Source organism: Syngnathoides biaculeatus, chromosome 13 (assembly GCF_019802595.1).
Source record: "Syngnathoides biaculeatus isolate LvHL_M chromosome 13, ASM1980259v1, whole genome shotgun sequence".
Taxonomy (NCBI): domain Eukaryota; kingdom Metazoa; phylum Chordata; class Actinopteri; order Syngnathiformes; family Syngnathidae; genus Syngnathoides; species Syngnathoides biaculeatus.
Window position 1 is genome coordinate 19035287 of NC_084652.1, and position 23695 is coordinate 19058981.

The following is a 23695-nucleotide window of genomic DNA, read 5'->3' on the forward strand; positions in this document are numbered from 1 at the left end:
CTAACACTTGTGAAGGAGCAAACTTGAAACTATTATTCATACAAATATATACTGCCTATATTTCAGTGAATAATAGCTTTTTACACCCCTCGGGCCAAAGTTAATTTTGATATGCTGTCAAAAAAACTACTACAAAAAAAAAATTACATGAAAATGCAGTGATAGATATTGAATGAACCAGAAATACATATATTAAAAAAAGAAATTGCATCTACCTTGAATCACTATCGTGAGAAGTTAAGTAAAAGTGATAAAATATTGTATTTCAGTTTTCTGTCTGTGCAGAATGGATGAGTAGTTTGTCCATGCACCTCAAAGGGTTTGAATGTGATTTCATTTATACTTTTTTTTTTTATTGGATTATATGTAATTAGGGCGGCACGGTGGAACAGCTGGTAAAGTGTTGGCCTCATAGCTCTGAGGTCCCGGGTTCAATCCCGGACCAGCCTGTGAGGAGTTTGCATGTTCTCCCTATGTTTGTGTGGGTTTCCTCCGGGCACTCCGGTTTCTTCCCACATTCATAAAAACATGTAACATTAATTGGACATTCTCAATTGCCCCTAGGTGTGATTGTAAGTGCGACGGTTGTCTGTTTGTATGTGCCCTGCGATTGGCTGGCAACTAGTTCAGGGTGTACTCCTGCCCGTTGACAGCTGGGATATGCTCCAGCACTCACGCGACCCTTGTGAGCATAAGCAGCAAAAAAAATGGAGAGATGGGTGGATGGATGGATGGATGGATGGAAATATATTAAATCAATATTTTTGTCTGGTTTTATCGTCCACAACAGAATTTAATTGTGCAATTTGCAAATGTTCACTGTTATCATTATGGAATGTTGGGAATTTCAAAAATTATTGGAATGTGGAAAATAGTTCCCGAGATGTTTTGAGGTAGCTAAAGACTTTGAAGTTCGGAGGGATACACAAAGAACCTTATTGTTCATTGCTTCATTCGCTTATTTTTAGTGTGTGGAAAATGGGGAATTCTGGGAAATGTGGACTGGTGTCCTGACTGTGAAAACGTATCACCTTGGCATGACAGAAACACAACTAATAACTAGATAACTAGATTTGAAATCACAAGTCAAAGATAATAGTTCACGTTCTGTAATCAGGGCTTTGGTAACAAATCTTTTCTTGCAATATTTCAACGTTATTGTTCATTACATTTGAAGATTTGAAATTCTGGTGCAGATTTAAGCAAGAATCATGGAAATTGACATAAATCGTTGGTTTTGAGGGCCATATACAACGATGTGGAGAACCGAATCTGGTCCCTCCAGGCCTTGAGTGAAACATGGGGTTTCAGAGTCATAGCAGACCTCTGAGGGAAACTAAAATGCGGCCCGTGGCAAAACTAAGTTTGTAATGCAGATTTGGTATCTTATACTGAGATCAACCAGGCACTGGATTCAATTGACCCCTCCGTGGATATTGCGCAATCCGCGTCACTGACCAATCAGAGGCCAGAGATCTGCATAGACCAAAGCCCGTTTTTGCTCCCACCATTTTCTCAGACAACATTGCATGGTCCAGTATAGGGTTAGTTAGCGTTTTATCGCGTATTTGGGTTATTTAACAAAAAATATGGTTAAGAGTCGTAGTCACGGACTTTGTAATAGTGACGACAGGTATCCTGAAAGGCTAGTTGGTGGAGTTCCATTCGTACCCTTTCCAAAACCGAAGACCCAGTACGAAAAATGCCTTCGATGGATCAAACTTTGTGGAAGACCGCATCATCAACTAAATCCATCTAATATCAACCGGAACACATATGTTTGCACGAAGGTATGCCCTATATTTGATTTTCAATACATGTCTCGTATAAATGAATTCGAAGTTCTTCGCTAGCATAACACCGCTACGTGTGAACGATTGACACACTTATTCTTTGTTGAGCGATATTTAGCGATGATCGGACCGCACAAACGTGTCACTTTCTTGCTGGCTCGCGGCCGAAGCTTAACCAGACTGTGTTTGCACGAAGATATGCCCTAAATTTTGATTTTTAATACACGTCTCGTATAAATGAATGAGACGTTCTCCGCTAGCATAACACCGCTACGTGTGAACGATTGACACACTTATTGTTTGTTGAGCGATATTTAGCGACGATCGGACTGCACAAACGTGTCACTTTCTTGCTGGCTCGCGGCCGAAGCTTAAACAGACTGTGTCTGCACGAAGATATGCCCTAAAGTTGATTTTTAATACGCGTCTCGTATAAATGAATGGGACGTTCTTCGCTAGCATAACATTGCTACGTGTGAATGATTGAATGAAATCAGAAGCATGGCGTCTCCCAGTTCAGAATGTATTGTATTTAGAATCTATAATATATTGTTGATTTGAATGAAATCAGAAGCATAGAGTCTGTCTCAGTTCAGAATGTATTGTATTGTATTTGCCATTTTTACTGTTTGTCTTACGTGAGTGCACGTGGCGTGACGTCACTTCAGGAGGCGTGGTTAAGTGCCCAGTACGGAGGGGTCAATTGTTTTAATCAGAAAACTCGATAATGTACTATCCCACTTGCATGTGTGTGGCGACAGCGACCCCAAATGGATAACAACGATACCTGCAACTCGAAGACATTGACGCACTTGTAGTTCATTTAAAAGCGTTCGTAGCTTAACATCGACAAACTCTTTTCCATTGAATTGTTATAATTATGGCATTAAAGTGTTTTTCTTGAAAATATTTACTGTAACTTTTATTGACTCCGTAACCTAGGTTAGTGATAGACTGCGGCTCGTTCCGTCTCCGTTGCGGGTAAGTAACATTGCCGCGAACCACCTATAGTTGGAATTGTAGATTGAATTCACTCAGTTCTGCTATCCTCTTGTTATCCATATTTAAAATACATTTAGCTGTTTTTATTGGCTCCTCGGAACATGACGTCATACGTTCAAACACGGAAATGGATCAAAACAAACTTCCTCGACGGCGACGCACAGATTATTTGAATTTGGATGTTTAGTTTCGTTTCCATGATTATTTTCCCTTTTTATCCTTGAAACTTGAATGAAGTATCTACCACGGTTTGTGTTTGTACAATTTGTGTTGGCCGTGCAAAAATGAGCGACTTCCCTGTGAACCCTCTCGTTTTAATTGGAGTAGGATCCAGTTTTGCCTGTTCAGGGCTGTTTTATCATCTATATCAAGAAAAGAAGAGGGAATTGATGAAGCTGAAGGTAAGTCAAAGTCACTCTTAAAACACTCAAGCACTGTTTAAGCACGGTTTTTCATTTCACATAGTTGTTGTAACGAAGGTCATGTCAATAATGATTGTGTGTGTGTGTGTGGTGTGTGTGTGTGTGTGTGTGTGTGTGTGTTTTAGGAAATCCCAGTATTCCGACCAGATCATCATTTGGCGACCATGTTGAAATCCTCTCCCTACAAGAGGCTACAGTATGTCGCAGTTGAAGGTACAAATACACAAATGAACACGAGAAAGGCTACTTCAGTACATTCTCATCACTTTAGTTGAAGGTCAGTCTCATAGGCGTTTTATTTTCCTTAATGACATGACCACAACCCAATATATTTAGTTTATGTGCGCTCACAGAAACAAAGACATCTAGATGCGGCCAAATCCAGATTAATTTTTTTATGTATTTATTTTGCCCATTTCTTGTTTTACGCGAAGTCCATTCCAGGAACAATTATTGTTTCAGAGATCAGGCTATTCTTACTGACATTTCTGACGAATGGAAATTCTTTTGACTATTCGACTAACAGCCAGGTGTATTCTTGACACTTTTGCAATGATGCAGTGTTCAGCTGTTTTCACCCCTATAATGATGACCATCTACAGTCCTCTGTCTGAAGATTGTACTGACTTATTTGCTTTTTAGTATTTTGACATTACTCAACTCAAGATCAAGTTAGGGTTAAATACAATTCACGGGTTATTGATAAGGTGTGCTTTCAAACCACACCACCTGATACTTTCCAGCCCATATCACTTTTCATATTATTTATCATGAAAACATCTTGAATATTTGGTTCCAAAGCATATCAAAATGACGGCATAGTTTTGATGAATCTACTATGTGCAGTACTGTCTTGTAAGCATTTGGGGAGAAATTTTAGGGAAATGTTCAGTTGTACATAGAGGGCCAATAAATGTTGACCCTATCTGTAACTGATTATTTTTTCCAGGCCTGGTCCAGGCAGATGAGAAGCCGCTTACCAGCCAATTTGTCCCCAGATGCTATGGTGTGCTTCAGAAGATACAAGTCGTGGAACACGGTGAATACTGGAACTCCATCTCTAAAACATGGTATGTTTTGATTCAATCAAACTAATTTCTACTTGTCACTTAATCACATTGTCTGATAACATCTTGATTACCTCCAGGAGCTCTCGGCCGACTAACAGGAAAGAAACCAACAACTCTGTGCCCTTCTCTCTGATCTCTCCTGGCTCCTACATCGCTGATTTCCATGTACAGGTGCAAGACCCCTCGGAAGGTTCGGGGTATTTCCTGGAGAGGATCTACCACCGAGTAAGACGAGCCGAGGAGGGCTTGGTGAACGTGGTCTTGCAGGGCATCAGTGGAGAGCGAGCGGTGGCGATGGAAGAGAGCGAAGAGATGCTGCGAGTCGGGAGCAGCCTGACTGTATTCGGGGAGGTGGTCCTAGTGGGGGGGCACGGGAGGCTGCAGCCCCCGAGAGATGGCCGAGAGTACCTCCTGGTTCCCACAGACTACAAGAGCTTCATGGAGCAGCACGAGCAATCAGCCAGCATGTGGAAGATGCTCACGGCCGTTACAGGCATCATTGGAGCTGCTGTACTAGCTGGTGTGATTTACAACCCGATGGGAAAGCGAGACGATCGATCCAAATAGCTGTTCCGTGCAAGTTATTGCATTCCTGTCCCAGGTTTCTCTCACATTTGAAACGTTCACGGACTATTGAATGGGGTTTATGACCAGAAACCCCCATATTCTGAATGGTTTTAATCCCTCTGGTAAAATACAAACGTTATCATCAATTGTCATTATAGACTGGGAAAGACCACCGAATCCAAAGGGTCTCACAGACATACCACATCTTCTTCTCACAAAGGTGGAAGCCACTGTAGCTGTGGACCAACTCCATATTTGTCCATTTTACCCTTGCAGATGGAACAGGCAGCTGTAGCAATACTTTTGATAACTATGTGGGATTTCAATGTTTTTATTCACAGCCATCGCTGTGGATTAATTTAATTCACTGCATTAAAAAACAAAAACTTTCTGATAACCATGTGACCACGTTTCAGTCATCTAAGCTCTTATCCGAGCAAACACTAACAGTCTAGGAAATGTGACATGTTTCCAAGCTATGAATGGACTATGGTTGTAAGTTTCAGAGGAAATTGATAAGGGATGAACACTGAGCTGCAATGTTTTACTAATTTTATTTTTGCTTGTCTTCTTTGTTTTATACATGGAATAGATGATTCACTATCTCTTCAGTAATATTTTCAATTAATCATTTCATGTATGGTTGGTTTAAGATAAAAATGTTTCAGACAAGGTTTAGTGGTTGTAATGCACGTAGCTATACACCTTTCAAAATTAAAAAGTTTCTACTTTTTCCTCAAGAGGTCCCAGACTCTCTTCTTTCCTTTGGACAATTCCACTCACAGCATACACACAACAAAAGATGGATGTCAGTTTTACATAGTTAACAACAATGGAACCTTCGGTTCCATTCCATTGTCAAGTTCTTTTCTACTTTGACCGATCCAAATGGCTGTTTATTCACCGTCCTCCTCTGACGATTCCTCAGCCTCCCTCAGCCACTGGACGAACTTCTGAAGCTTTAGGGATAGTAGAAAAAAGCAGGCGAATGTTTGTAAAAGTGACATCCCTGGAACATTAACATTTTACTGAAAATTAATCTTGTCACACACACCACACAACCAACTAACCTTTCTCATATTTTGAACAAAGTGGCACATAATTGTGAAGTGGAAAGTAAATTAATATTAAAATGTAAAAAGTGGCCCACCAAAGGACATAGTCCCCACGGTATAATTCATCCAGTGCATCCATTTCCCTTTGTGATTTTTTTTTTTTTTGGTTACATTCCTTTAAACGAATATAGACTAGACTTGAGTCTATTACTGTAAGAATTTTCTTGGAAAAAAAAAAAATTCAAATGGGAATAAAACGGGAATTTATTAAATTGAATGTTGGCTCATAATAGGAAGATTAACTATACCTGGAGAACATTTTTGCATAACCTTGATTAAAAATAACCATATTTCATGCAAGTTCCGTCAATATGAAGATTGTCTCGCTGAATGACTAATATTTAACTCGAAATTTACATTTTTGTTAATCAATTGAAAAAAAATATTATTCAATTAAATATCAAAAAAGAAAATGTATCTGTAGAAATGAAATGATTTTAAAGGTCTACTGACATCCCTATATACATTTTAAAAAAGATGTTATGAAAACTACATATATTATTCACTTCAATGTCTATACAAAAAAAAAAAAGCATAGAGCATGTCATTCATGCCCAAAGTTGCAGAAGTAGAGTTAGGGTCACTTGACATTCCAGTGGCAGCCATACTGCCTGCAACATCATTTGCAGATGTCACACTGGGACAGTCGCCATTGAGAAGACGTTGAACCACCTGCTATGCCAGATGAATAAGAGATTTTCTGATTTTTCTGATGCACCTTCTGACACGGAAGCTCTTTTCAAAGAAGAGAACGTCTCATAATGAAGTGAAGTGACCGGGAAAATATTACCCTATCATTTTGAGCTATATTAGAAGATATGCGGATCACTTCTAACTAACAACAGACTCCCCCACAGTATGTATGACAGTATGTAGCGTACTCAGGAGGACCCATGCCGAGTGAAGTAACTACTTCAGGGGTGCCCAGACACCGGTGGGGGGAGTGCTCCTTTCTACTCCCCAGTGGTGTAAATGTAATACAAGTGCTTTGTTATATGTTGCCAGTTTGACCAAGGCGATTTATTCTAAATTCACACATGACATACTGTATGTTATATACTGTGAGACAAATTAATGCCCCACAGCTATTATTTTTTAATAGCTCTATCCACACCTACCTGTCATTTAAAACCCGTCTCGTCCTTTGCCCCTGTGCAATCCAATTTTCACGACGAACCGGGTGTTTTGGAAAAGTGTGAAGAGTGAATCCATCTTCTCAAGTGTTCGAGCAAATCCAGAAATACAACGTGCCGGCATTTTGGCTAAAACGATTGAAAAAACAAGTACTTTTTCGGTATAAACCAATATAAACACTCGACCCCACTACTCCAAAAAATGCCACTTCCTGGTTCTTCTCCAACACAAATGCCTAGAGAGGACTTTCATAGCGAGAGATGCAAAAATCCACATGCAACAACATCATGATGTGTGGTGAAAAAAACGGATGGGTCCATTCCGGCTGCCCATTTTATTTTATTTTTTTAATTAAAAACATACTAAAAATCATGCTTTACATGTCAGTAGACCTTTAAATTGTATTATTTTCCAGAGAGATTTTCCAATGGGAAAGCAAAATCTTTATATACATGCTCATTCACAAAATTGCCCAATTTCTCTTCCCATGGATGTTTACTCTCAAATATTTGACCACATTTTTAACACTACTGGTGTGATGTGGGCACTCACCCCTTGGTTCTTCCGGAGTTGTCTGCTCTTCTCAGAGATGACCCCATTAGAAAACCAGCGCAGAATCATCTCCTCCTCCAAGATCTCCAGTTGGTACATGGTCATGAGAATCTAGATGGTAAACAACAGAAACATTTCATCTCCAAGTATTCTCGGTCATGGCGAGCGTTGATGTCATGCAGATGAGGCTCACCTTGCACATGGCAGCCCATTTACTGTCCTGCTCCAGGAAGTGCTCCTCGAATGCAGACAGACAGTCCAGTTGGTCCTGCGATCTCTTCATGTAATTCTTAAACACTGGTGCCCATTTCTCCAATAACTGAGAAGAATTGTTACAAGTTTGTAAAGTCTTGGAACGCATTCATTCCTTCATTGACATGGGGGTTTGTCTCACTGGGTTTGTCCATACAAAATTAATTGCCCATAAATAGAAGCATTACCGGCAGAAGGACAGCGACGTATTGGGATGCCGTGAGCTGAGAGCTGTGACGTTGAAACGGGAGATCCAACAGTACTGCGGTGAGAATGTGCATCACTTCCTGTAAAGTGATGTTGTAGGCATACCTGGCCCAAGAGTCACACACTTGTGTTTATTTTTTGTTTTTAAACCTCTTCCACCAGATGTTAGCACTTACTTGAGAGAGTTGATCTCAAGCACGAGGTTGTCGCAGCTGATATTCTCGTCCATGCCTCTTTGCAGGGTGCCCTGCACCTCCTTCTGGAACACTAAAAAGTTCAAGTTCATTAGATTTGTTGCTTAGGCAATGCTATCATAACCAAGGTATCATTAAACTTCAGTTTTAGTGAAATACTTTATTCTTTATTTGGATCATGTCATCTTTATTTTGTTAGTAATACATCTGTACGGCACCTGGCCAAAGCTTATTTAAGTTTATAGGATTTAAATAAAAAGGAACAATTACAAAATACAAAAACTAATCAGCCACACATTGAGTAAGCATAAATATTCATTTGAGGATAATTACTGAAGGGAACAGTCCATTTTTCAACAACCTAAACTAGTTCCCAAGTATCTTGACTCAAGCTTTGCTCACTTTTACCAATCTTTCATCTTGATTGTGGCATTGGAGTCTGTAAACATGAAGATTTTTTTAAAATGCCTTTTTCTACTTTTACAGTATAAGGCTTTTAACTAAACGTCACAGGCTCTATTCTCCTACTTTAGCGCTAATCTGGCACAGCACGTGGCGCATCTCTGTGAAGGGGCGAGTTCAACCAAATCGTGGAATTGTCGTTGTATGCAAGGAGATACCAATCCGTCTTCATTGTCACTTGGCCGTGTGGCAAAAGACAACGTCATGACACATGCAGGATGAGCTGCTGATAAACGTACTAATGTGGGTGATTAAAATATAGCCATGGAACAAATCCATTCCCACTCATACACCACTGCATGGGTGGGGATGGACTTTTTTGGCAATTATAAGGGAGTAGGCCTGTCACAATAATTACTGTATCGACTTATTGCTCGATAAATAAAATGGAGCGGAGTTTTTCCAGACTCCAATAGTCATTGTTGTGGTGAGCTGACAGAGTTTGACATCTGCGTCATTAGCTGCTCGTGGGTTTACGGCATGCCAGTGGACCACTACGAACTTGCTCGTGTTGGCTCCGCCCAGTCTGCACATCCTTGCTTCATGTGCACCGCTGAAGATTCACACAACTGTTACTGTGTTTGTGCGCCCCAAACTAACAAGCTAAATGGCTCATTCAAGCGCCACGATGTTGTTTAAAATGTCATCAGCGCTTTGCTCAAAGGTTGTGTGTGTTTATCCATAATCATTGACAAAAGCAGACGTTAACATATACTTCATTGAAAAGTGACGGTCTCGTCTTCAACGGGCCAACCACATAGTGTTGCAGCTAGTTATTCTTTATTTCAGACTCAGGGGGGTCCATAAAGAGAAAAAAAATAGACAAGAAAGGGACTTATAATAACAATAATGCAAATAATATAGCAGCCCTTATTTTTCAATCATTTCAGGGGTGCTAAAAACTATCATTTGTCATGATAGTTTTTGGAATCTATATAACCTTGAAAATATTATCATGACAGGCCTATAAGGGAGTGTTAATTATTCTGACATTTTTGCCAGTAACCATCAGGCTTGGTCTTTGTCCCCCGCAAAAAGAGGATTCTACTGTAATGTGTTGGACAAAATAAAACTTTATGGTGCTGAGTCTAAAATTAAAACCAAAATCAATGCAAAACCAAAGGAATTTCAGTTAGTCAAAAGTTGCCACAATAAACCCCTACCTGTTATTTGGAACCCACGAAGCTCTCGTCCTCTGCACCCGTGCAATCCATTTTTCACAACGAGCAGGGTCTCTTTCAAACTTATGAAAGGTAATTCCATTCTCCCGAGTGTTCAAGCAATGTCCAGCAATGCAATGAGCCGGCATTTTGGCTAACATGAAGGAACAACGAGCTACCTTCCCGGAGGTAAAACTAATGGAAACAAACGAGTCCACTAAGCGGCGCCTCTGTCCTGTACATCACTTCCTGCTTCTTCTCGAAAACAAATCCCTCGAGAGGATTTTCATGGCGGGAGTTACAAAAAGCTGTATACGTCAAAATCATGTTTTGTGGTGAAAAAACACATGGGACCATATTGGCTGTGGGTTTTTCATTAATAATATATCAAAAATCATCCGTTTGACGAGACTTGAGCTTTAAAGCCCAAGTGTCATCCCTATAAACATTCTAAAATAGATATTGTAATGAAAAATACATATAACATTATTCACTTCAATGTCTATACGAAAAAATAAATGTGAGCGGAGAGTGCGTCATCCATGTGCAAAGTTACAGATGTGTCATTCTACGATATCCAAGTGGTCGCCATATTGGCAGCATCCTCCGTCCGTGATGTCACCCGGACATTCGCCAATGAAAACACGCAACTTTGGGAAACAAACACGCCCCTTCTGACACTGAAGCTCTTTTCGAAAAGGAGAACGCCACATAACTGAGTGAAGTTACTGGGGCAATATTACACTATTGTTTCGAGCCCTCGGGGCAATATTACACTATTGTTTCGAGCCATACTCAGATGATATGCGATCACGGCCAAACTGCATCCCCGCCCGATCCACTTCCGTGGCGGAAATGAGCCATCGCAGATGAGCCGGGAGGTGTGGCTTATGACAGAGCCGTCCTGCTTTAGCGGAGTGTTCACAGATGCCGCAATACTTAGCAACACAGTCGAGCCAGGGCGCTTTATGCACGCACGCGGCTAAGTGAGGCCGCCCTCGTCCCCAGAGCCCGACGCGCAGCCTTTGCAGAAGCAGTGACCGCCGAACGCGGCACCTCAGCCGGTGTGGCTGATTTTTGGCGCCGTGGTGGCATATAATGGAGCCGAGCCGTGCTGTTTTCGGGGGATGTTCAAAGCCGCCGCAGTACTTGTTGAACACCGTCGAGCCTGCCTACCTGTGTTTTGGAACCCACGAAGCTCTCGTCCTCTGCACCCGTGCAAGTTTAGAGGGATGGCCGGGTTTTGGTAGATTTGCAAGGGTCTGATACTCCTTCCATTTTAAGAGGATTCCTTACAGAGTGCTCCTTGAGATGTTTAAAGCTTGGGAAATCTTTTTGTATCCAAATCCAACTTTAAACTTCTCCACAACAGTATCTCGGACCTGCCTGGTGTGTTCGTTGGTCTTCCTAATGCTCTCTGCACTTTAAACAGAACCCTGAGACTATCACAGAGCAGGTGCATTCATACGGAGACTTGATTACACACAGGTGGATTACTTATAGTCATCAGTCAACATTGGATCATTCAGAGATCCTCACTGAACTTCTGGAGTGAGTTTGCTGCACTGAAAGTAAAGGGGTTGAATAATATTGCACGCCCCACTTTTCAGTTTTTTTATTTATTAAAAAAGTATAAAGTATCCAATAAATTTCATTCCACTTCACGATTGTGTCCCACTTGTTGTTGATTCTTGACAAAAAATGAAAATTTGTATCTTTATGTTTGAAGCCTGAAATATGGCGAAAGGGTGAAAAGTTCTAGGGGCCGAATACTTTCACAAGGCACTGTAAATAGCTGTGGGAAGTTTCATTGCACCACCCGTGGCCGTTACATAGCTAAACTGGGCAGGGGGGAGCTACGTGATGGAACGAGCAAGGAAACTTCTACTTGAAGTACAACCCAGAGTGTGGGTGGGGAAAGCGAGCACCCATAAACTCGTTAAGGCAAGAAAGTCATTTTTGCTAGTGGAGTCAGTACTACATTACCAATCCACTAAATTACATTTATTAAGATGCAGATCTGTCAATGTAGACATTGTTAAACACACGTGATGTGTGGGCAGGCACTCAAGAGACCCAAATATTTGTATACCAGCAATTAACGAGTAAACTTTCCAAAAAGGACCACACCGCAGTAACAAGGTTTTTAATCAGCTTTTGCAACTTGACTCACCTTTAGCATCATCGATTTCAGGGGAAGGAATCACTGGCTCATCAGGAGCCTCAGGCTCGCTGTCCTCACTCTCGCTCTCGATATTGGAGTTTAACGTCAAACCTTGGACAACAAGAAAGTATGTGAGACAGTGTCACTTCATGGACCAGAGGCATGAATAAGCAATAACATCTTGTTTTTTTTTGTCCTACCCCAGAGACATTGCGACAACTCTTCATCATCTGTGTCATCCAGACTGCTGGCTTTCCAGATGTACCCTTGTCCCTCTGCTCCAACCTCAGCGGGGTTAAAAGCTGCAAAGGAAACTAATTACAGCGCACTGCTACTACAGCTGGGATTGCCTGAGTTTAAAAAATAAATAAATAAAAAGACCTTTCTGTTTGATTTTATCCTTGTTCTGCCCAAAAGTGGCACCATCGCTGAGGAATTCATCATCATCCTCCTGTTCTGATGGATAATGCATGGACACCACAGTGCCCTCTGGCACAGAGATGTGTGGTCCAATCACCACCTTGCAAACATGTAAGTCACACACAACCCATGTACATTTTAAACATTGCATTATGTATGAAAAGCTTTGTGCAAAAAAGGGTGTTTTTTGTGGTGAGAATACTTATAATCCGGACAGTACGTGTTGCTTACATTGTACGCCAGGACACACTGTTTATTAAGCGTGACATCTTCTTTGATTTCAACGTTGTCACAGACCACAGAATGCCTAATCACCACATTACAGCCAATTTGAACATTGTTCCAGATGTAGGTGTGGTCCAAAGTTACATTGTCACCTGAATCACAAAATCATTTTAAAGTTAGAGATTGTGTTGGACAACCTATTTGTTTCCAGTGTAACTATTACCAAAACTTTCCAGTGAGCTCACCTATGGTGCAGTTGTGACCGATAACGCTGTTGGAGATAAAACAATTGGCGCCAATGCTGGTGTCAGAGCCAATGAGTACGTTCTCCTCCATCTCGCTGCCAAGGCCAAGGGTGACCCCTGACCCACGGTAGACATTGTGGCGGGAGTAAGTGCAGCTCCATCCTTTCTGGTCAGTGAAATTAGCCTCGGGGGTGAGCGGGTAGACCCACCGTCTCACCAGATCGGACGACACTGAATCATACATGAGCAAGTTGGACACTCGGGCACCATAACCATCTCTGGTGATATGCAGATGTATTTGATTCCCCAGGATCTGAGGGGGAAATCGAAAAAAAAAAAGAAATTGGAGCTGTGTCAAATCACACAACCTGGGTTCTAGGAGCAGTGCAGAGGATTTAGGAAATCAATTTGTGAATGACATTGTCAGCTGCTGTATTTTGTTAGGTTTAAATTCGGTTTTACATCTGGACAGGGAGGCGGCACGGTGGGGCAGCTGGTTCGAGGGTTGCCCTCACAATTCTGAGGTACGGGGTTCTAATCCCGACCCTGTCTGTGTGGAGTTCGCAAGCTCTCCCCGTGCCTACATGGGTTTTCTCCTGGCACTCCGGTTTCTTCCGACATCCCCAAAAAGTTACATTAATTGGAGACTCTAAATTTCCCTTAGGTGCGATTGTGAGTGCGGCTGTTTGTCTTTATGTGCCCTGCGATTGGCTGGCAACCAGTTCAGGGTGTACCCTTCTTCCTGTCCGATGATAGCTAGGATAGGCTCTGGCGCTCCCACAACCCTTAGTGAGGATAAGCAGTTCAGAAAATGGATGGATGTATAAAAACAGGGAAAAGGTCCTCAGTTCTAACTGTACAAGAAAGCTCAAATATGAGATAGCTACTGGAAACTAAAGGCCACATTAAGGTTCCCTTACTTTAAAGTGGCTGAGAGTAGGACAAAACTTGTCACCAGTGATGAACCATTTTATGGATACGCCATTATAAACTTCCCAACAGTTCATAATTACTATTTTGTATTGTAATTATTGGCAGTAATGTAATTAGCCTCTCTAGGAGTAAATGGCTCTGCCGCTGCCTGGTATTCTGTGACAGTGTGTTCTTAGAGATTGGCACTGATATCTTGAATCCTTGATATACTTTCATTTTGCTGGAAAATCATTTGGTGTGCGGTAACAACTACAGGTCGTATGCGGGGATGTCTTCAGTTTAAGATAGAAACATAATTTCACCTCGAAAATAGTAGAGGTTGTATTTTGTATCAAATAGCTCTTCCAAATGGATAATGACCTCAAGTGTTTGCCAAACTGCTAACAAAATGGCATTAGGAGAATGTCAAAGTTTTGGAGTGACCATCGCAAATTCATGATTTCAGTCCAACTGAAAATTTATGAGCTGACTTGAAAAGGCATGTGGAAGCAACATTGCCTAAAAACCTGGCTCAATTACAACAGTTCTGTCAAGAGGAATGGGCCAAAATTTCTGGAAACTATTTTGAGAAAGTTGTGGAAGGATATCCATCATGTCTAGCCCAAATGATATAGTTTAAAAGGTAATGGTACCAAATACTAGATGTATGTAAACGTTTCACTTAACAAAAAGTACTGAAAAATTGTCTACAAATATCCTTCCATCATTATTCTGGCATTTAGCAAATGGGAATAATTTGGTAATCCTAACTGGCCTAAAACAGGAAAAATTCAGTCTGATTTCACATCGGAGAGTGAGGGGGTTGAAAAAAAAGTGTATTTTTACAGTATAAAGCATGTGTAAACATCTGGTTTCAACTGCATTTACAAATACCGGTTTTGCTCCGTTGTGTTTATTCGTGCTGCTGGATTCACGTATCACTTGCCAGCTGTACAGCAAGCATTCCTATTTACATTCTTGTGACCCATAAAAGAAGTTAGCAATGGTATACAAGTTAATTGTGATGTATAAGAAAATTAATTTTGCTTGCTGCTGTTAATTTCTCATGTGTAAAACATATATCGGGCTGCTGATAGTACAGTGGTATCCCTACTTACAAAATGAATCCGTTCTAGAAGTCGTTTCATGACCTGAATTTTTTGTAAGTAGAAACACAATTTAGATGTAAATAGCCTAAACAATTCCAAGCCACCCGACCGCCACTCCCGCTGCCAAAAATTAGCATTCAAAGTACATAATGTAAAGAATAATAAAAAAAACATGTTAATTTACCTTTGATGTTGTGCGACTATGCAAAGATAATAATGCTTGACAAGCAAAAGACATCGTGGCGGACGGAGGAGGAAGCAAACTTTCACAGGCGAGAGTAAACATACGTATGAACGTATGCATGCACACAACTTAATTCCAGTAAAGTTTCTTGGGGCCCGTGGTGAAGAAAGATGAATAAAAGTTGTACTTTTCCAATGTGCGTTAGCTTGTGACACCGTTAGCGTGATAGTCGAGTGTCCAAGGGAATCAAAAAGCATGATGAGTAAAGACTGATGTCCTTCCTAGCTAATGGGATGCCAAGGAGATGCTACAGCGATAGCCACTGGGAGATCAGCTCCATTGCCCCAAACAAACCAAGATGTAGGATGTTTATGTGAGGTGGAATTTGGGCACTCCAGCGCCAAATTTTTCCTTTTGTATGCTGAATTTCCTTTGTAACTAGACAATTTTTTTTCAAGGTGTTTTGTAACCTCATTTTTTCGTTACTAGAGACATTCGTAAGTAATGGTACCACTGTATATATATTTTAAATTCATCTTCGTCTCTCTTTTTCGGTCATAATCTAATTCATTCAGCCTTCCATTTTATATACCACTCATCTGTATTTGGGTTGTGGGTAAGCTGGTGCCTATCTTACATGATTTTAACCCTGGAGTGGTCGCAAGCCAATAGTGGGGGAAATATAGTCAAACCACCGTTCTTGATTACATTCACACCTATGAACAATTTGGGCTTTAATGAATCCCCTCGAGTTTTTAATGAATCCTCCAAATCCTCTTCACTGTTGCAAATATCAATTTCTGTTTATTACCTCTTCATTGACCAAAATCCCCTTGACAAAGTCATTCCTCGTCTGGTAGTCAAAATTGTCAGTGAAGAGCTCAGCGACCTAGAATATGAGACAAAGAAATGCTACCCATTTACGTTTGGAAAAGTATGCTTTCAACAGGACATGTCTTTGAATAGGTCATACCTGTGGTGAGCAGATACTGATGTGACAGTCAAGAAGGTCATGTCTGATTTCAAACACATCACTTCCATTGTGGAAAATGTTCTGGGGATGCAGCAATAGTTTAATTACTACTCATATTTTGGAAAAATACTAAGCAAAGCAAATGTATTTATATTGACATTTCATACACAAGGTAGCTCAATGTGCTAAATTAAACATTTAAAACGGGGGAAAAAAAAACAAAAATTACAACAAAATATAGAAACAAAGAAATGACAAATAAAAAAATACAATTAAAAACAGCATATAGTGCAAGAAATGTAATTAAAATCGGAAATAGTCTAAAAAGCATGAGAAAAAAAGAAGACTTTTCAACCTGGATTTGAAAACATTCACTCTTGGGGCTGACGTCACCTCTACTGGCAACTTATTTGATTTGTGTTCAACATAAAGGCTAAATGCTGCTTCACCATGTTTGCGTTGGACTCTGCACTCCACTATTAGACCTGAGTCGATCATAAACCTTTACTTGGTTTGTATTCCGTAAGCATTTCTTTCATGTATTCAGGACCTAAATTTTATGATTTATAGACCAGTATCAGAACTTTAACATCTATTCTAAAGGTGACTGGAAGCCAGTGTCAAGACTTTAGATTTGGAGTTATATGCTCTGACTGCTTTGTTCTGGTCAAAACCTGAGCTGCAGCTGCTTGATGCTCTTTTTGGGATGTCCAGTCAGAAGACCATTACAATGGTCAAGTCTACTTGAGATAAATGGTTGACCATTCGTACTAGGGGGTTTGAGACTTTGGGTGACTCCAGGGGTGGAGAGGGGTGGTGCAGGCACGTAGGTCCATCTCAAATGAGCACCTATGTCGTTTGTCGCGGAACGACATCCTCCTTTCCGCCGTCCAAGAAACCAAGGTCACTCAGCGGTCAAATCTGAACAAGATCGGCGACTATACCGTCCTACGAAACGACCACAACCCCGAAGCTGGAGGCGGCCTAGCATTTATCATCCATCGTAGCGTGAACTATTGTGTTGTCCAGCCAACTCCCACCAACGACCCCGTTATCGAACAACAGTGTCTGGCCGTCGGGTCCGGGTCGTCCGAAGTAGCCATTTTCAACGTTTACATCCCACAAGCATCTTCCTGTCTGACTGGCGACTCCGCGTCAATCGGCCACCTAGTCACCAGCGACCATACCCCGGTCCTTGGTGACCTGAACGGTCACTCCCTGGCGTGGGACCCCCACCTCCCCAGTGACCGTCGTGGTGACGGCCTTACCGACGAAATCAACTCATCAAGGTTTGGAATTCTCAACGACGACTGTGCCACTTGACTCAAGGCACACTCCGCTAGCTCCCCCGAGATTAGTCTGAGTAGCGCCAACCTCTTAGCCAGCTGCTCATGGTGAGTTGAGACTTCGCTAGCGTCCGATCCCATAACGATCGCACCTGAAAGATCAGAGGAATTAATCGTGTCGAAAAAATGCACCTACATCAACTTTAAAAAGGCAAAATGGGACGATTTTACGGCTTTCGTCGATGCCAACCTGGAGGACGCCCCTACCAACCTTTTTTCCGGTGAGAAACATTTCCGTACCATGGTGAATCGAGCGGCCAAACGATATGTTCCTTCCGGCCGTATGCCAAAAGTCCACCCAAACTACCCTGCCTCGTCGGCCTTTCTCGGCGATGAACGTGACACCATCCGGCAAGCAGACCTATCCGATGTTCGACTTCCCAACATGCAACGCCAGATTAACCGTCTGGTGTCCGAGCACCGTCAAAATCAGTGGATTGAACATATAAAAAAATCCAGCCAGGGGCCGAAAAATCTCTGGCGACCAACAAAGCCTTGAGCAATCCAACCAAACGGCCAAACAATGCTGCCATTGAATTTAACTGGGTCCAATTGAAAAACAACTGGGACGCATGTCAACGTTTCAACCGACAATTCGTTGAACATCTACCTTCCAACCGTTCCATTTGATCTACATTGCACTCCTTCCATGGAATGTCATGTGAAAACCATTCTCGCTTCACGACGGCGCAAGTCGGGACGGCCATCAAAGTGTCCAAAAACTCCAAAGCACTGGGGCCTGATGGCATATGCCCGTTGATGATGAAGCAACTTGGACCAAAGGCTATCCAATACTTCACTGACATCTACAACCTTTCATTGGCCACCCTGGACATTCCAACCATATGCGCGGCTGTGTCATCCCGCTTCACAAACCAGGGAAACCCATCGGTGAAGGGAAGTCCTATCGTCCAATCAATCTGTTGCATCCGCTGGGGAAGACGCTCCAGCTTCTAATCCTCCCCGCCCTGAGTGAGTCGCTGAGAACTCCCAAACACTAGCATGGCTTCAAGAAGCGTCATAGTACAACCACAGTGCTCCATGCCTTTACCAACCAAAAAGCCTGCCCACCGTACCATTGCAGTTGCTCTTGAACTGAGCAATCCGTTTGACTGAGTCAGCCACTCGATGCTGCTGTCGGACATCATCGAGTCGGACCTACCATCTTCGCTCAAGTGCTGGACCACCAACTACCTATGCGGCAGGTATTCATACATTGAATTTAACAATGCCAAATCGTTGAGCCGACAAGTTCGCCAAGGCGTCCCCCAAGGAGGTGTTCTGAGCCCGCTGCTTTTCAATCACTACATCTCAAAATTGCCCAGGCTGCCGACAGGCATCAGCGTGATATCATACGCCGACGACTTTATCATCCTAGCCAGTGGCTCCTCCATCCCACCACTGTGCACGGCATTGAACCGATACCTACGCACGGTCCACGACTTCTTTGCCACCCGAAGTCTCCAACTTTCGGCTGAAAAATCATCGGTCACGCTGTTCACCACCTGGAACACCGAAGAGTCGACGAGACTGAACATCGAAATTGGAGACAATCGGATTCCTACGATCCGTAATCCGAAAATCCTTGGCATCACCTTTGATCCCTTCACGTTCTGAAGTGCCTAGCCGCCTCACGACGTATAAGGCCATCGGAAGATCGATCCTGATGCCAACTCACTGGGACTCCCTCCACTGGCCTTCGAACCGCCACGGGCTGCCACAAAATGTCTTGCATCAATAACCTACACGTCGAGTCGAAACGCCTTCCGGTACGCGAAAACAGTGTGATGCTCACGAAATTATACGCGCTTCAGTGCTACCTCGCCGGACATCCTAATCACGAGATGACAAGGCAAGAAGCGTGCCCCAGAGCGGTGCGCAAAACCGTCCAAGATATCGTGCAGTACATTTATCGGCCGGCCGTCGATGCAGAGGACTACAGGCGCAGCCTCTCGGCGAGCCATCGAACCGGCGTAGCCGACGGGATCGCCGGCTACAACCCCAACATCGTGTTAGACGGCTACCCTCCTCCAGTTGCTGAATCCGAAAGACAACTCCCGCGGCCCATGAGATCGACGCTATCACAACTCTCTTCGGGCTGGTGTCAGAAGCTCAACAACTATCAGCATCGACTCACCACAACATCGTCGATAAATGCCCGTTGTGTGATGTCATCCCCCACGATATGCATCATCTCTTCAACTGTGCTCAAAAACCGACCACACTGACGGTGGAACACCTGTTGAGCTCCCCGGCCGATGTAGCTCACTTTCTGGACCTTGATAGAGAATGATTACCGTCGTACATTGCTATAACAACAACAACTTGTGATTAAAAGCATGGATGAGCTTTTCGTGGTCTGCTTGACATATACACCTCAATTGAACTGTAGCCATCAGGGGACACTGCCAAATATGACTGTCATCTGCATTAGCTATGATAGTCAAAATTAAAGTTTGGAAAAATTTTACCCAAGGGGAGCATAAACATTATGACACATCAGTAAAATTGGTCCTAAGCCCATTGAAATCTACCAGAAATAGCATTAAGCTCCATCTAATAAGAACATAAAACGTGGATTTCACTTGCAGTATTTGAGATTTTGCCTTTGAAAAAATAATAAGGTTGATCAAGTTGACATTGTGATTTATTGTTGTGGTTGTAGTCAGAACAGAATACCGTGCAACCTTTTCTCAAGAAATCCCTTACCATGGGAAAATGAAACTTGTTTAAGCCTTGTGTCTTTTGGTAGTGTAGAACTCGTTGACTCTTGCTGTCCATTGCAACAATCACGTCATCTTCCTCACAGCGAGAGTTGTGACCTGGCGCAGACTCCTTAAAGAGCATCGTCATCACGGAGATGTTCTTGTCAATCTTTCGACGCTGCCTTAAGGATATAAAACTCACTGGTCACAACATAAATAGCGTTTAAAGTGCATGTTTTGTGTCAATTATTTTGTGAGTCACTCTTTTGTTTTATTATTTGCTAGTTATGCTACTCTGTTTGCTGTGGTATAATTTTAGTTTCGATGTGACACTGTGAGTGTGTACGACATTGTCAGTAATGAGCTGACTACACAGGCCGCGAGTGGGGCGATGTAAGCTTCTTCTGCTTAACAGATGTGAATTGTAATTTTTCATCACTGCTTTGTGAGCGCCATCATATGGTGGCTTACATACATGCTAAAACACTTGCCAGCATGTATGATAACGGTGTAACCGGTGTGATCAAGTATACTTCATTGGACGAGTCACAGAATTGCAAATGTTAGACCTCAGTTTGTAAATAATGTGCACCAAAATGTAAAGCACCATGTCTAATGTGCTGCCTTGTCTATTTAGAAGAGAATTTAAGACCTTTACCACCATGAAAATACAATAATTAGAAAAAAAAAAAAACTTGAGAGTCCAAAATCTGCAAATATGCGGTCTCACTGTACACCAAAGCATCAATGCGTAAGAACAGTTTAGCTGTATTTAATTTTTGGGTACGAAATGTTTATTTAATCTACAAAAAACATTTGTTTTTCAACTTTTAGGTTTTTTTTTTAATGTAATTTCATGTGCAATACATTTCCAGTGAAGCATGATTTTAGTACCATTCCCCCTCTATATTTCACATTTATATTCATCACCACTGAATTTGACCACTACAGGGGCTGAATAACCCATAGCAAAGCTTGGGTAGAAAAGAGACCATTAACTGAATAATATATGACACACTTGGCATGTTAGCAACAGTTACAGTCATGTGTAAAAAGTATTGGAATCTTTTCTTAACTTCTTGCATGTTTGCAGTTTCCATACTCTATCATCAAATAAAAAAAAAATAGACAAGTATAACCCGAGTGAATCTAAAATGCTGGTTTGAAGTGGTTATTTTATTTATTCAGCAAAAAAAAATATTTAAAGTTTTGTGGAAATGTAATGGCCCCGATAACCTAAATAATTGCCAGCAAAAACTGAGATCAAGCATTTTCTCTAACTGGCAACCAATCTTTCATATTTCTGTGGCGATATTTTGGTCCACTTTTCCATGCAGAATTTGTTCGAATCCAACAAAAATTGAGGTTTATGTAATATGAACAGCTTTTTAAGGTCATACCACTGCATTTCAATCAGAATCAAGTCTGAAATTTGATGAGGGCATTCCAAAACGTTCATTTTGGGTTTTTTTTAAACCATTCAAAAGAGGAGCTGCTGGTGTGTTTTGGATTTTTATCCTGCTGCAGAACCCAAGCTTTGGCTTTAGGTCACAAATTGACATCTGAATATTCTCATTCTAGATTTGAGAAAGACCAGAATTCATGGTTCCATCGATCACAGCAGGTTGTCCAGGTCTTGAAGGCGCTAAGCAGGCCCAGGACCATCACTTAATGTTTGACAGTTGGGATGAATTTATTTTTCTGAAATGCTAGTGATACATTTACACCAGATGCATCCAGACCTACACATAAAATAAAATAAGAAAAACTCAACTTTCTGCTCATTAGTCCACATAATACTCTTATATTTTTTGCAAAAGGAGGACAAGCCTTTATTTCTTTTTGATCAGCAGTGGGTTTTGCCTTGCAACCCTGCCATGGATCCAATGTTTGCCTGGTCTCTTCCTCATTGTTGTGTGATATAATGAACACGGACCTTAACTGAGAAAAGGGAGGCCTACAGTACTTTAGAAGTTGTCCTCAGTTCCTTTGTGTCCTCCTGGATGAGTCATTACTGTTCTCTTGGGGTAATCTTTGTAAATAGGCCACACTCCTGAGAAAGGTTCATTCACCACTGTTCCATGTTTTCTCCATGTGAGGATAATGGGTCTTGCTAGAGTTCGCTGAAGTCCCAAAGCTTTAGAAATGGCTTTTGTAACCCTTTGCAGACTTTATTTTTCCACCGTTCTGGTATTTCTTTGGATCGTGTCATTGCACCTTTTTTTTCTTAATCTTTTGTATGAATTGATTTTGTCGGGACAGATTCAGTTTCAGTGATTTCTTGAGTGAACAGGTCTGGAGGCATTCAGGTTTGGATGTCATCACTAAAAACTAACCACTATTAAATCATGATGTAACAAGAAGAGTAATTATTTTCACACAGGTCACCTGAGTTATTTTGTAAAATAAATTAGATTACTATTTTAAAACATTTTAAGATCACTTGTGTTATATCAATCTGATATTTACATTTGTTTTATGCATTAACGTGGGGATGACTATTCAAAGGTTTTCGAATTTGACAAAGGCAGCAGTAGTTTTTGCAGCACTGTACTCACATCTTATTAGCATTTGGAAGTAGATCATAGTCGTACCTGTGCTCCTGCAGAGCCTGATTGATGTCAATATTGGATACGACATCTCCATAGACCAACAAGAAATCTGAGCATACAAGAGACTTTGCGTCAACATCCCTGAGCACATCTCCCAGGGATCTGTACAGGTCTGATGTGATAATGTGGACTGTGTTCGTAGAGTTCGACCGACACCATTTGGACTTCCTATCAGAAACAATCAAAAAAAAAAAAAGAACATAATAGAGCTGACGTTTCTCCCATCATCAGCTTAAGTATAGTGTTGATTGACGGTACGTACAGCAAGTGTTCCTTAATGTGTCCTGCCATCCAACAGCAAAACACGAATGTTTCCTGGACTCCCGTGGAAGTGAGGAACTCCAGAGTGTAGTCGATCATTGCAACATTACCAAGAGGCAACAACGCCTGTCACCAAAGTTTGACACTTAACATTCCATTCAATTAACAGTCGTATGACAAACTATGAAGAGTTAAACAAAATTACTAACAGAGAACTTCGATATCAGTTGATAATGATTCCCGTGTAAATAATTAGTTTGTATTAGAATAAGAAGAAAGAAGCCATGTAAAGATTTCACAGCATGGTTAGCAGCTGGTAGCCAGCTGCTAGCCTTTCTTACCCGCGGCTGGTCTTTGGTCACAGGGAAAAACTTCCGGTTGAAGCTGTCAGCGACTAAAACCGCCTGCAGCTGCGGCTCTTCTTCATCTTGCTCACAGCCACCCTTTTTCCCGGAAATTTTCTGTTTGGGTCCTTTACTGGCCATGCTCAAGTGTTTCATTTGCCACTGAAACAACCACCCGATGGCGTCAGAAACGGCTACGGTGGCCGAGGTGGGATTCTTCCGATGCGCGAAAAAAAGTATTCACTTCTGTTGTGCTTCATGTTTT

At 41.7% G+C, this 23695-nt stretch overlaps 2 protein-coding genes across 2 annotated transcripts; one reads left to right on the plus strand and one right to left on the minus strand.

The window, feature by feature from the left end:
- The first annotated feature begins 2884 nt into the window (after positions 1–2884).
- LOC133511152 (mitochondrial ubiquitin ligase activator of nfkb 1-A) lies at positions 2885–4856 on the plus strand. Its single transcript, XM_061839817.1, has 4 exons — positions 2885–3196; positions 3343–3430; positions 4167–4287; positions 4365–4856. The coding sequence occupies exons 1-4, from the start codon at positions 3080–3082 to the stop codon at positions 4852–4854; spliced, it is 816 nt and encodes a 271-aa protein (XP_061695801.1). The 5' UTR covers positions 2885–3079; the 3' UTR covers positions 4855–4856.
- Positions 4857–5673: 817 nt separating this feature from the next.
- On the minus strand, positions 5674–23660 carry eif2b5 (eukaryotic translation initiation factor 2B, subunit 5 epsilon). Its single transcript, XM_061839816.1, has 16 exons — positions 23428–23660; positions 23088–23212; positions 22808–22993; positions 20218–20395; positions 16163–16243; positions 16001–16078; positions 12985–13297; positions 12746–12891; positions 12476–12614; positions 12295–12396; positions 12104–12205; positions 8291–8381; positions 8096–8219; positions 7849–7974; positions 7656–7766; positions 5674–5813 (listed from the first exon to the last, which is right to left on the minus strand). Exons 1-16 carry the CDS (start codon positions 23584–23586, stop codon positions 5751–5753), a joined length of 2124 nt encoding a protein of 707 aa, XP_061695800.1. The 5' UTR covers positions 23587–23660; the 3' UTR covers positions 5674–5750.
- Positions 23661–23695: the final 35 nt, after the last annotated feature.

Excerpts from the sequence above, each read along its gene's own strand:
- LOC133511152 (XM_061839817.1), top strand. The coding sequence starts at position 3,080 with ATGAGCGACTTCCCTGTGAACCCTCTCGTTTTAATTGGAGTAGGATCC. Across the intron at positions 3,431-4,166 it reads ACAGTATGTCGCAGTTGAAG|GCCTGGTCCAGGCAGATGAG; the intron begins GTACAAATACAC and ends TATTTTTTCCAG. Across the intron at positions 4,288-4,364 it reads AACTCCATCTCTAAAACATG|GAGCTCTCGGCCGACTAACA; the intron begins GTATGTTTTGAT and ends GATTACCTCCAG.
- eif2b5 (XM_061839816.1), bottom strand. The coding sequence starts at position 23,586 with ATGAAACACTTGAGCATGGCCAGTAAAGGACCCAAACAGAAAATTTCC. Across the intron at positions 22,994-23,087 it reads CACATTAAGGAACACTTGCT|GAAGTCCAAATGGTGTCGGT; the intron begins GTACGTACCGTC and ends TGTTTCTGATAG. Across the intron at positions 16,244-20,217 it reads ACAAGTTTCATTTTCCCATG|AACATTTTCCACAATGGAAG; the intron begins GTAAGGGATTTC and ends CTGCATCCCCAG.